This window comes from Apis florea, unplaced genomic scaffold (assembly GCF_048593485.1).
Source record: "Apis florea isolate Af1SG1 unplaced genomic scaffold, ASM4859348v1 contig_3798_pilon, whole genome shotgun sequence".
Classification (NCBI taxonomy): Eukaryota; Metazoa; Arthropoda; class Insecta; order Hymenoptera; family Apidae; genus Apis; species Apis florea.
This window is the reverse complement of record NW_028256860.1, coordinates 1,868,165-1,880,977: the sequence shown is the minus strand read 5'-3', so window position 1 is coordinate 1,880,977 and position 12,813 is coordinate 1,868,165. Positions and strand designations below refer to the sequence as shown.

Below are 12,813 nucleotides of genomic sequence, written 5' to 3'. Positions count from 1 at the left end.
ATTGCGCGTGATTGAAAGTTCCTTTGACTCCTTTTGATGAAATAATTGATTAAATGATTAAACGTTGCTGATGATTGTCACAATTAAAGAATGCGCCCAAGCGGTTTCGACCGAGGATCAATGGGTTATTAAACAAAGAATTATTTGTTTATTTAATTCGTGCTCTCGATGTTTGATTGCTTGGCACTGTTGAGCAAGCTGCTTGGTTGATCCGAAGGATTAAGCCTTGTCAATCGATCGTTTTTTTTTTTCATAGTTGGCAGAAGTTAGCAGAAAGCTGATATTTTTGATTTATCTGGATAGGATCGGAGTTTTTATTGCACGTAATAGGTTTCTAGTTTGTATATAAAGGATGTAGAAGTCAATTGTATTTTTGAGAGAAAAAAATTATAGTAAAATGATTTTATACCGTATAAGGAATCTTAATGTAATAATAATAAATGACGATAGAATCTCTGATACATTGGAAACTTAGAAAGAAATCATGAGATTAAATTAAGAGAAAGAATAATTGTCATTACGTGTTCACATTAAATGAAAAAGTATATTTCTTTTCACATGATATGCAACTCGCTTTCTATTCTGCTATCTAACGTTCCAAATAAATTTTATTTTTCCTTCTTTCTTTCTTAATGAAAGAGCATCAATTACATTTCTTTAAAAAAAAAAAAAAAAAGGATAAAATTGTATCAAACAATACACGTTTTATAATCCATGATACATTCAATTATTATATACAATTTCAACTATCTACGTCTAGAATCTTAGGAATACCTATCCTTCTGAGAATCTTACTATAATTACATTATCTACATCTTCCTTAATTACATATCATTCTCTTCGACAGAAAGGATTCATATTAGAAATCGAATTCTATTCACAAAATTCCAATACGTCTAAGAAAGATCAACTATCTTCTTCGAAGATAAATCATGAATAAAATCTTTTGAGATCTTTTTAAGGAAAAAAGGAAAAAAGTCTAGATAGAGAAACTGAAAGAAAAAATTATCAAAGTATTATCTTCTCAAACTATTTCACCGGATTAGTATCCCCTGTTGTACCACTCACGCCTCCCCCCTCCCCCCCCTCAAAATAAGTAATCCAAATCGTCCGGGAACCCGTACAGAAAATATCTATCGAAATACATCCGTTTTCTTCAATGATGACGTTAAACGACGTGTACCCGTCGGTGCTTCCCATCGCGCGGGCGATCGTCGCGATCAATCAGATCGGACGATCGAAAAAAAAGATCCGCCCCCCTCCTCCCCCGGTGCTGCCGCCGCGATTATTCCCGGTTAGATACGTTGTTGAAACGCCGTCTCGTCGGAGGTGCATATCCTAGTGGTGGTCGAAGTAGAAGCGACGTATCACCCGCACACATCGCACGCGATAGGTCGGTCCTCCTATCGCCGCCAGACGGCTTCCGTCTGGGTAAACACACCGACGTGGCGAGCAGCCTGGCTGGCAGGGCTTACCGACTACCTAGGGACATCCATCACAGGATTATCGCGCGGCCATGCCCGCGCGCGGTCAGGACGTGCGGCCTCTCTCTGTGTCTGCTCTCCATAAAGCCGCCAAAGCGTGCATGTGCAAGCGGCCGCATGTAAGACTACGCCTGCCCGCCTGTCTGTACAGAGGTTCGACGATTCATCGGCGTGTACGGCGTTGAACTTGGGCTGGGATTGACCGATAAAGTGGTCGAAGAGTGGCGAAAGAAAGGAAGGAAAACGGGGGGGGGAAACGGGGGCTGAAGGGAATATTGAGTGTCGTCGTATAAAGATGTGATTGAATTTATACGATTCTTGAAGGGAGAGAAGAAGGGGGCTTTAGGTAAAGTAATTGAATTTTTTGATAATGAAGCTTGTCAAGATTTATACGAATTTTACAATTCTTAAAAGTGTTTTATCATTATTAGAATCGTGAATGATCAATTAATCTATTAAGAGACGATGTTGTAGCGTTTTATTTTTAATCTTCTTATTCAATATCAATTCGCTTAAGGAGAAGAAATAATAATAGATGCCAAATAGTAGTCGGATCTATGAAAAAATAATTTTAGAAAATGTATTGATTTAATATATTTTATATGAACTTTACAATTCTTCTTCAATTTTTAAAAGTGTTTTATCATTATTAGAATCGTGAATGATCAATTAATCTATTAAGAGACGATGTTGTAGCGTTTTATTTTTAATCTTCTTATTCAATATCAATTCGCTTAAGGAGAAGAAATAACAATAGATGTCAAATAGTAGTCGGATCTATGAAAAAGGAAACAATTATAATTTGATGAAAATAATTTTAGAAAATGTATTGATTTGATATATTTAATAAAAAAGTTAAATAATTTACATTCTCTGTGAGTGAAAAATAAAAGGAAACAGTTAAAAAAGTAATGAATAAAGTATATAGCAATAGGAAATTGGCCGACCATTGATGTCTGAATCTACTGCATATCTAGTAGTCGCAAGAATCATATTCATCTCGCCTGTATTTATTAATATAATTTTATCATTTAAATACAGACATATGTAATAATTACATTATTAATATCTTGTATAATAAAAAATTTTTCCTATTGAACAAATGTTAAGAAACTTGTCTTCGTTACAATATAAAGCAAAGGAAGGAAAAGGCAAAATAAATATAACACGAAATGCACCGTAACGAAATAGATAATGGATGGAAAAAAAAAAAAAAGATATAATGAAGTATACGAAGAGGAAAGAAAGATAATAAAGCAGGACATTGCAGTAATATCGCGTCGAGTTTGGTCAGGATGTGCGGCATCTCTGTGTCTGTCCTCCATAAAGCCGCCAAAGTGTATATGTGCAAGCGTCTGAATGCTGCATGTAAGACTACGTCTGCCCATTTGTCTATATGCTTGTCTAGGACGGATGCACATGCATGCGTATGCATTCTGCGAACGAGACATATGAATGAACAAGCGACTGGCAACGATCTGTTACCTCGTTTCACGAACGAAACCTCTCTGTCTGGTCGCTTATTCTGCTACGTTAATTGTTTCATATTTTTTTTTTAATGCGTAACAATAATTGAATTCCTCGATCAGAAAGATCGTTTATAATTCGGAAATTCAACACATTTTATTTATGTAATAATTGTCAAATATTTCAAAAAATGTATATATATTAAATTGGCTAAATTAATTCTTATTGTATATATCCGAGAATATCTGTTTGATCAGAATTCCATTAAGAAAATTTATACGATGTTGTTATGTGCAAACTTTTAAAATTCTAATTATCCAAAAAAAAAAAAAAATATCAGCGAGTAATTCCGTCATTTAAACGAGTCTTAACCCAGAAGCATGCATCGGTGTGTTTCCAGTGAATTCTCACGTATACATGTATACACGTAGACGAAGAAGTTGAAGCGCGACGAGAACTGGCGGTGGTGACGAGGACGAAGGTACCTGCACCTTAGTTTATCTAGTTTAGTCTAGCAAGTCCAGAGTCTATAGACGACCAAACACTAATTAATTCTGTGCAAACATGCCGCGGCTCAGCGACCAAGAGATCGTTGGCTCCGATGGCTGCGCAAGAACGTTCCTCCAAGAGTGGAGGATCCGTGGAGTTCCTGCCGTTTCATTTTGGACTCGCTTTCGAGTATTTGCCAGGGAAAACGTTGACCGAAAGTAATTGGCCCACATTTTCCGAGTACACGGCTTCCGCTCTTGCTGCCTTAAGTTATTTCAGTGCACGCTTCACGATCAGCGTCGCTTTTAATTCGATCTACTACTTGGAATGGGTGTTTTCTTGTTTCTTTTCTAGGGAGACCCTAGGCCCTCTTCGAATAATTGCAGAGGGAATTATTTTTGACAAAATGTCTTCGAAATTTTATCGAGATATTTTATTTTTGTATCGCTTGTATCATCTATTACGTATTTACGTGATAATTAACTATCTTTTTTTCGTTCAAATTTAATATCCAATACGTCGAAATTTCCCAATAAGATAATTTTTATCGTAGAAATACGATGCGATCGATTTTTAAATATAAATTGAAACAATTTAATCCAAACTATAAATAAATCTCTATCACGATCCATATCATTCGAGCACATATACAAGGGAATAGATCCAGATATTATTATCCTTCCATTCGCTAAAACCAATTCTGAAAAAAAAAAAGAAGCGAAATAATCACGGTGCGGCCCCTCAGATCGAAGCGCGCCTCGTCCCTTCATTCAATTTTCGCCGTTGTCATCCACTTCGACATCCGAGCGCGTTACACAGAGGCGGAGGAAAAGAAAAGAGAGCTTCGACAGAGCTTGAAAGCAGTCGAAGGAAAAGCGTGATGAAACAGAGAGAGAGGGGCGCGACGTTTATTTCTACAGGTAACACAGAGAGCGCCGCCTCCTCCGCCACCGCCGCCTCTGGCAGACATAGTGGCGAGGTTGTAAACGAGCAAAGTTTCGAACCCAATATGCTGTCTCCCATATTCAACCTGTCAAGGTGCGGTGCACGTGCGTCCGCGTCTCGCTTCCCGGTATGCCAGACGGGTAAACCGGGACAAACTTTCGAACTGGCACAGACCGTCTGGCACCCTACCACCTACCGTCGCCGGGGCCCGCGAATTCTCAATATGTTATTGTACCACCGGCACCGTTTTATCTGTGGATGCCTCTCCGACTTGCAACGAACGAACGAACGAACGACCGTTGTCGGTGTCTGGCTCTCTCTGGCCACGGAATTTCCTTCCTCCCCCCCTCGACCTCGGTCGGCTGAAAGTTCAAAGGTGGTGCACATGCCGAGATGTCTCCTTTCTCGAACGGCCTGGCTTCTTCCTCGCCGACACAACGGGCGGAAACAATGGTTATAATCGGCCGAGCTCCTGGATCCGGGATGAAATTTGTTTTGGTTTCGATCGCTTAAAATTGGAGAAGGTGTTTTTTTTCTTTTTTTTTTTTAAATAGATACCGTTTCCTTAAAACAAAAATAAAATTGTGCACGTATAGCAGAGAAGGATAGAAAAGATGTATAGTAATTGGATGGATGAATGAATTATTGGAGGAATTAAAGCTAGGAATGAAGTAGAATGGGATGCGCTAAAAAGATAGTGGATAAAATAGATAGGATTGTAGATGTTGCATACGATTTATATATCGTTTAATTGGTAATCACGGTGTATTGCCTCTGCTTGTCATTTATCCAATTGACCTATTTGTCTATTTTTCATCTATTTTTAGCTCTTGCTTTGGCATCGTTTTCGCGTTATGAATTTCCTAGTTTTATCTTCGTTCGTTCTTTGTTACTTTCGCAATGTATGCTATTATTCTCTTCGTTATTGACATTGAAATTATAAATGAGATTATTTAATAACGTTGTATCGTAGTCTTATTGTTAAGGAAAGAATTTAATATTGACAATTGGAAAGATTGGAATTTCGATTATTAAAAATGAAAGATTATACATCAGTAAATAAATTGCCAGAGAGATGGGAAAAATATTTATAAATAACTCGTTGATTAAGTGGAAATTTCGATTAAAATAATTGATTTCTTTTCGTCAAGGAAGGAATCAACGTTCCACTTTAATCATGGAATAAGACTTTATCATATTAACAATTATCTAGACGCGTCGTAAAATCTCTAGAAAATTTAGAAAACTGTCGAAAAATAAATTTCCAATCTACGTTTAATTATTATCCAGTTAGAATCCTCATCGAATTATTACTTAAAATCCTATGGCTAATGTCTTCTCGATCCGAGTTAAACCTGATTCATAAGGCAAAGAGTTTTCTCATAAAGTAAGTATGATATCTGGGTCGCGACATTCGAGAGACGATCGAACACGATGGAAATAATTCAATGATCGAACGTCGTTCGGTTCACTTGGCCGTCTATGGGTTATATTACGAGGCTGGTTCTCGGTTCAGCCACCGATTTATGTCTGTCTGCATCGTATATAAGAAAACGTGTCGTGATGCTCGATCGTTCTACAGACACTTTTAATCCGTTTTTAATAAGTAATCCGGGTATCATTGTCTCGACCATCTGTCCATCGTGAGCAGTTGGTAAGTTTAGACTTCGACGGTCGATGGCCTGTGTATTTGCTGTCTCTTTAAGAAATCAAAGGCAATTGGCGGTTTCGTGTCTTTTTATCTCTCGTCGAGAGATCGGTGAAAATTCTTTTTCTTTTATTAATTTATCTATCGTTTTCTAATTGAACAATTTCGATATTTAGTTACAATACGTTCGCTATTAATTTATATTTAACACTACTTCAACCTTAGAACTTGGAACTTTATTATTAAGAGAAATCAAAAGTTATGTCGATAATTTTAGAAATTGATTAACATTTTTAAAGGAATTATTTCAGACGATTTCATAGCAATGATATAATTAAAACTTAACAATTTTTGAATCATCAAAATAAAAAAACAATCGTTACTTGGAATCATAATAAAATAAGTTTCCAAATTATGAGTTTCAAATTTTAACGTAATGTTCCTATACTTTCCTATAGCGATTCGAAACTTATTTTTTCTCCCCGGAATCCCAATTTTCGAGTTATATCATTGTCGCAGCAAACGATCAACATTTAAATATCAACTATCGCTATCAAGTCGAACAGAATAAATATTTCAAACTGAACCGAGAAGAATCAGAAGAAGCTCGAAAATTATGTTACGAGGACTGTCGAGGATAATACAAGATATTCGATGACACGTCGTTACATAAATGTTGGGTAACCGTTCAAAATTCATCAGACGATGAGCCAACAGAAAAACTAATTCCGAGATAACATTTCGTCCGGGAAAGATTAATCATCTTCGTGACATAAATCAGGTAAAATTCGCGTGAATTCTATTGGCCGAGGAGATAGATAGACGGATGAAAAGAGAGGAAAGGTTGTGATTTGTTCGTCTTTTTTACAAGTAACGAGAGAACGGACGAGCGAGCGCCGAGTTATAATATATATATATATAAAAGTAGTCTAGACAGGCCAGACGGATGCATCATCACCATCATCGTCGAGCGAGAAAGCGAAACTCGAGTCGAGCCGTTTTGCTCCTGAACGTCTCGCGAAATCGTCAATCGAGTAACGAGCGCTCATTTTACGCGCACGATAACGTGTCTGTCGCTCGATTATGATCTGTTCTCGTCTTTCCACTCTCTGTACCCTCTTTTCGCCAATTTCTCTCTATTCCCTCCCTTGTTTTCTTCTTACTTTCTGCTTCCTCGAGGGGCTGATCGCGAGGAGTCGTTCCAGCCAATGAGGGTGTTTAATTGGATGTCGGTGTGACTGTTCAGATGATCAATGGTTTGATACGTAGTTATTGGAACTTACTTAACCGGTACAAATTGTAAGATAAATTAGAAAAAGGAAGATGGAAAAATATTCGGATATATAGAATGATAAATTTTTAATAAAAATGTAAGCATCTGTATTGAGAAGATAAAATTTGCAAAAAACAATGGTAAACGTCGAATGTATACTTCTTCTGAATATTTAAACAATATACTTTTTATACTAGATCAAAAATTTATTATTAACATTTATAGTTCTGCTATTTCAATATAACGTTTTTTTTATTACTTTGTTCTTACTTGATACTTTTGAGAATAATTGTATTTACTTTGTCTTTCTAGACAACTTAATGACAACTTATTTCAAATGCTTTAGAATTTAATTATGATGATGAAATATATAAAGTATAAGATGATATTGTAGATCTTTATTTTTAATAAATTAAAATAATGGATAACTTTTTCTTTAAAAAATTCTTGTTTGTTAATAATATATAGATAACAAGATAATAATTTAAAATGTTATCAAAATTTTTTATATATATTATATCACATTGGTGATATTTTAACATTTTAATATAATATTAAAAAAAAAAATCAAATAATCAATGCTATAAATTAAAACCAAGTATTAATCTGATTAATCTGTTGAGATCATTTCACATATTCAAAAATTATGAACTATGTTTATTATTATTTAGGAATGCAATATGGAATTTGTATGATTTGAAAGATTTATAGAAATTTATCAAAACTTGTTCACACAAGTATTTATACCAATTTATAGTGATATAATAATGTAGCGAGTTGTGTTTAAAAGTAGTGCTTTAACTTTATGAATCTTATACCGATTGTAAATTAATTTTGCATGGACAATTTAGAAAAATTGAAACGGCAACTTTGCGGCAAGAAAACTCTTAAAAATTAATACAGCGACCCAATACTTATCAAAACCGTGTTAATTATTATATTTCATAATTCCTTAGTTTACCGTTTCCTTAATGAGTTATTTCTGCTGCTTGGCGAATTCCACGTAGGCGAAAGTAAGAACACTCGACTGCGTTAAAGCCTGTAAACCATTCGCCTGTATTGCATTTTGCAGCTGCTTCAAACTTATAAACGAGGTTCTTTTAAGATACAACAAGTGGGCAAAGAAACCTTATGAAATGCATCTCGAGATTTTCCGAGGCGCTTGACTGTCTGTAAAACGGCTGAGATTCCTTGTAATTCATACCAGTTAAGATTTATTGCGATAAATTCTATCTTCTTGTGCGTCTTCGATTTTGTAACTTTTAATTACTTATTATCACTTATCTTTAAATTTATTCGAATAACTTATAGATACGGTATAAATTAATTTAACGATTAAAAATTTTACTTGTAGACGTGATAATACTAAATTCGTTCTAACAAACATTCTTATTTAATTTAGATAGATAATTTTTCTGAGATTTTTTTCCAGATTCCTTGCAATTTATTATATTGTAATTTTATAACTTTTAATTATTTAATGATTTATTTAATTTACTCATTCGTGGAGTATAAATTGATTCAACGATATTTTAAAGAAAATTAAAAGTATTATTATTTATGAACAGGATAATATTAAAAAATTTTTCTTTTCAATCTTTTAAGTTGAATATTCTTATATAATTTCTTCTATTATTTTTTCAATATATATATATACATATTCTTCATAATTTAAAGATATTTGAAATAAAAAAAGAAATTAATTTATCCCGAAAGGAATATCACGAAAAATTTTACATTTCTTCGTATTAATAAATAAATATCATTTACATATGTATATATATATATATATATATACACAATAAAAAATTTCATTTTTCTTTTATTCATATTTAAAATTTCATATTTCACTTTTATTTCTTGCGTCTTATTTGTCAATTTTTTTATCGTTTCATTCGTCTCTCTCCCCGGAGAGATGGAAATTCTTAGATATTTTTATCTACAGCCAGATCGGACGTTGTTTTCGTGCTCCCGGCCGGAATCCTTTCCTCGTGTTTCCTTTTTATGCTCTTCCCATTCTTTCGTTTTCGTCTCTTTTCCTTTCAACCAAGTAAGTCAAGTGTCGACGAAGCTAGATAGGGCCTCATTTACAAGCCAGACAGGGGAGTCCACTTGCCCCAAATACGCGTCGAGAGAGGGTATTCTGCCCAGTGGTTGCGACTCAAAACTTAAAATAACCCTTCCTCGATAAGAGCCGACGCCGAATAATCTTTCGTTTCTTTGATTTCGTTTCTTTTCTCTCTCCCTTATACTCGTTTCGATATAATGCGTTGAGCATGGTATAAAAAAAAAAAAAACAGACAAGCATAGGAACAATCAGTGAGTAATTATATGTATAAGAAGTAGAATTGAGTATTACAATTTCGGATCATGAGACATGGGGATTCAGGGGAGAAGAGAGTTTACTTTATATTACTCCTTTTTTATTAAAATTAAAACTATGAGATAATAATTTATTGAAGCATTAGATTGATCAGAAAATTCCATTCCTAAATTTTTTTGATCGGTATTCTATAGATTTGTAATTTTATTTCAGGATATTTATTTCGTTAAATTGTAGATGAAAATGAAATGCACGCTACTATTTATAAATCACAAGATATCTATGATTTCTTTCATTTCTAATAGCACAGTATGTAACTTGATATAAATATCTATCTGGTATTACATACCTTGATATAAATTGTGAATTTTAATCGTATATATTTTTTTTTTATATCGATAATTTATTAGCATTTTTAGCATTCTCGCATTCTCATTATTATTTTGAAATTCGTGAAATTAATACCTGTTAATATTTATCTAATTCTTTCTATCTCTCTTCGATTTGATAAAAAATTCATCGAGTATATTATATAATAAATTTAATATTTTTAAAAATATTTCGTAGAAATAAATGCAGAAACGATATCTTATTTTATTGTTGCATTATAAAAAAGTATTACATTTATTTCTCTCTAGCTTTTCATTCTAAAATATATGCATTCTTTTCATAGATAGATACAATTCTAAATAAGTATGTAAATCATATACAGTGAAAAGCATTAAAATCAATGGTTTGCAGTTTGAATAGGTTTCAATTTTTAAAATTTTTTTTAAAATATAACCTTTAGTGGCGCGAGTGTAATAAAGTAAATTCTTAAATTATAAAATTTTACTGCTGTATTATCTTGTTGCGAAAAATATTTCCAGGTCAAGTATTCAAAAAATATTGAATTACGAGAATCGATTTCAAAGTAATATCCTACTAAAAAATAAATTATTTCAACTTCATAACTTATTATATGCTCTACATACACAACAATTTCCCTATAATATAGCGTACGAATTTTCAGTCCCTCACTGTAAATAATATCTCTATTCTTTATCTACCATTTCATAAAACACGCATTTCGTAAAAATTCAACGAATACATCATACATTTTTATACAAAACCTGTCTTTCCTCCTCCTCGTATCTTTTACGTTTAAGAAAAATCCCTCTAATCGTTACATATCCGTTTACTATAATTAAATGGAATGGATAAGAAAGGATAAAAAAAGAAATAAGAACGCGTTTATGTAAAGCACTACGTGGGAAGAAAAATCCTCTTATCATGTATTCATTTATGCTCTGCTTGCAGGTATCTTTGACGAATAATCCGAGCAAAACCGGTCTCGGCGCGACCAGCGAATTTCCTACAATCGAGCTAGATTCTACGACGGAAAAGAAGCAGGCGTTATGGCGAAAGACTCAACAACGTTACAAAGAAATATCCGACCATGCGAAATAATTGCACTGTGAAAAACGCCCGATTTGCATTGCACAGACTTTTTCATTTTCTTGCCACGGTAAGCGAAGACGATTACGTTCGACCGTAAAAATCCTATTATTCTGACACGAGGGATGAGAATTTTTTTTTTTTTTTTTTTGCAAAATGTTAATGCCTATTATTAGATTTCAACACAAGGAATATTGTATCATATATAATAGTCTTTGTTTAAAATAGTGTTGAATTTTTTATATCGATCGTAATTTGTACATAGAAAGAGAAATGCATAGAAATTTGAGCGAAATGATTGTAAAGAAGAAGAAAAAAGAAAAATAATTGCGAAAAATTGTATTGTCCATCTTTGTTATAAATGAAAGTTTTGACGCATCCATTTGTAATTTTCTTTCTTGTGTGAATTGTGAATATTTCTGCAATAAAGGATACGTTTATTATTGTATATATTTTTGTTGTACAATTGATGACAAAAGTATATTCGACTTTTGTTTAATGTTTAATGTGTTTTAAAAAAAGAAAAATTGAAATGGATTTAGGAAAAAAATAACTCGAAATCTATTTCTCTTTTTGAGAAATGTTTAAAAGTAGAAAATACAAAGTTAAAAACTTAGTTTCGAATAATTTTGTATCCAACTCATATATATATATAAGTTTATAATTATTCATTTAATTATATATATTTTAAATTCCAATTTCTACTTCATTAAAAATAAATCGATAACAAATTATTATAATAAATAAAAAATTATCAATTATTTTAATATAATGTTACTTGAATTAATTAATTCAAATAAAACATTGTCTGAAGATAATTTAAAATAATTTATTATATCAATTTATTATTGCAATCTTAATATATCTATCTATTGGAAATCATAATTCTTCTATTTTCATGTCTTAGCCTTTTGCACTAAGATTTATTGGATTAAGATTATAAGATATTTACATATTTACATTAACAAAAATATTATTATTTAATTTCGTTAAAATGTAAAAAGTTTAGTTAAAGTTTTTCATGAAAATGAAATATATTACAGATATTATTGTTGAGAAATAATTTTGCAATTTCTGGAAAATATATATTTCTATAAAAGTTTTGCTCGAGTGAAAAAAAAAAGGTATATTTATTATAATATTATTAATTTGTTAAACAATACATTGTCATCAATCAAATTTCGTACGAAATTAAATGCAAAGATAAAAATTATACGAATTATAATACAAATATTATTAAAAACTTATTTATATACACGTTATATGTACATTTCTAATTTTTACACACGTGTTCTCAATTATTTTTACTAATTTATAAATATTTTAATTTACAAAAAAAAAACTTTTTCCAGAATGTCTGTGTCGTCGTGTCGCGTGAAGTACGAATCTTTTCAATCGTGAATCGTCGAAAGATGCTATTTTCTATCACCATTAAACCGTCAATATCATCACAAAGGAAAGGATTTAACGAGGGGAGGATACACGTATAAATAAAATAATCATAGAATCCCGGATCGAAAACACGTACGTGTTTTACACGGATTCGTTGCAATTGAAGCAAAGAAAGGCTTAGACTGTTCATTTCATCCCAAGATACGGTTCGTTTCTCTGGACACTCCGGTGCACCGGCGATATTTATAAAGCAAACTTCACGGTGCAAAGACCTCGGCGCAAGTGTACCGAGCCGAGCCGTAAGTTTAGGCCAAGCCCTTAACTCCTTCGGCACATCGTGCGGTTTTCATAATAA

General features: G+C 32.8%; 1 protein-coding gene across 1 annotated transcript in view; it reads left to right on the top strand.

Moving 5' to 3' along the window:
- The window catches only part of LOC100867265 (angiogenic factor with G patch and FHA domains 1), a 30,191-nt gene extending 18,677 nt beyond the window's left edge, over positions 1 to 11,514 (top strand). The window contains 1 exon segment of the mRNA XM_003689767.4: positions 10,929 to 11,514. Coding sequence (XP_003689815.4) covers positions 10,929 to 11,078 — 150 coding nt within the window. The 3' untranslated portion in view covers positions 11,079 to 11,514.
- The last annotated feature ends 1,299 nt before the right edge of the window (positions 11,515 to 12,813 follow it).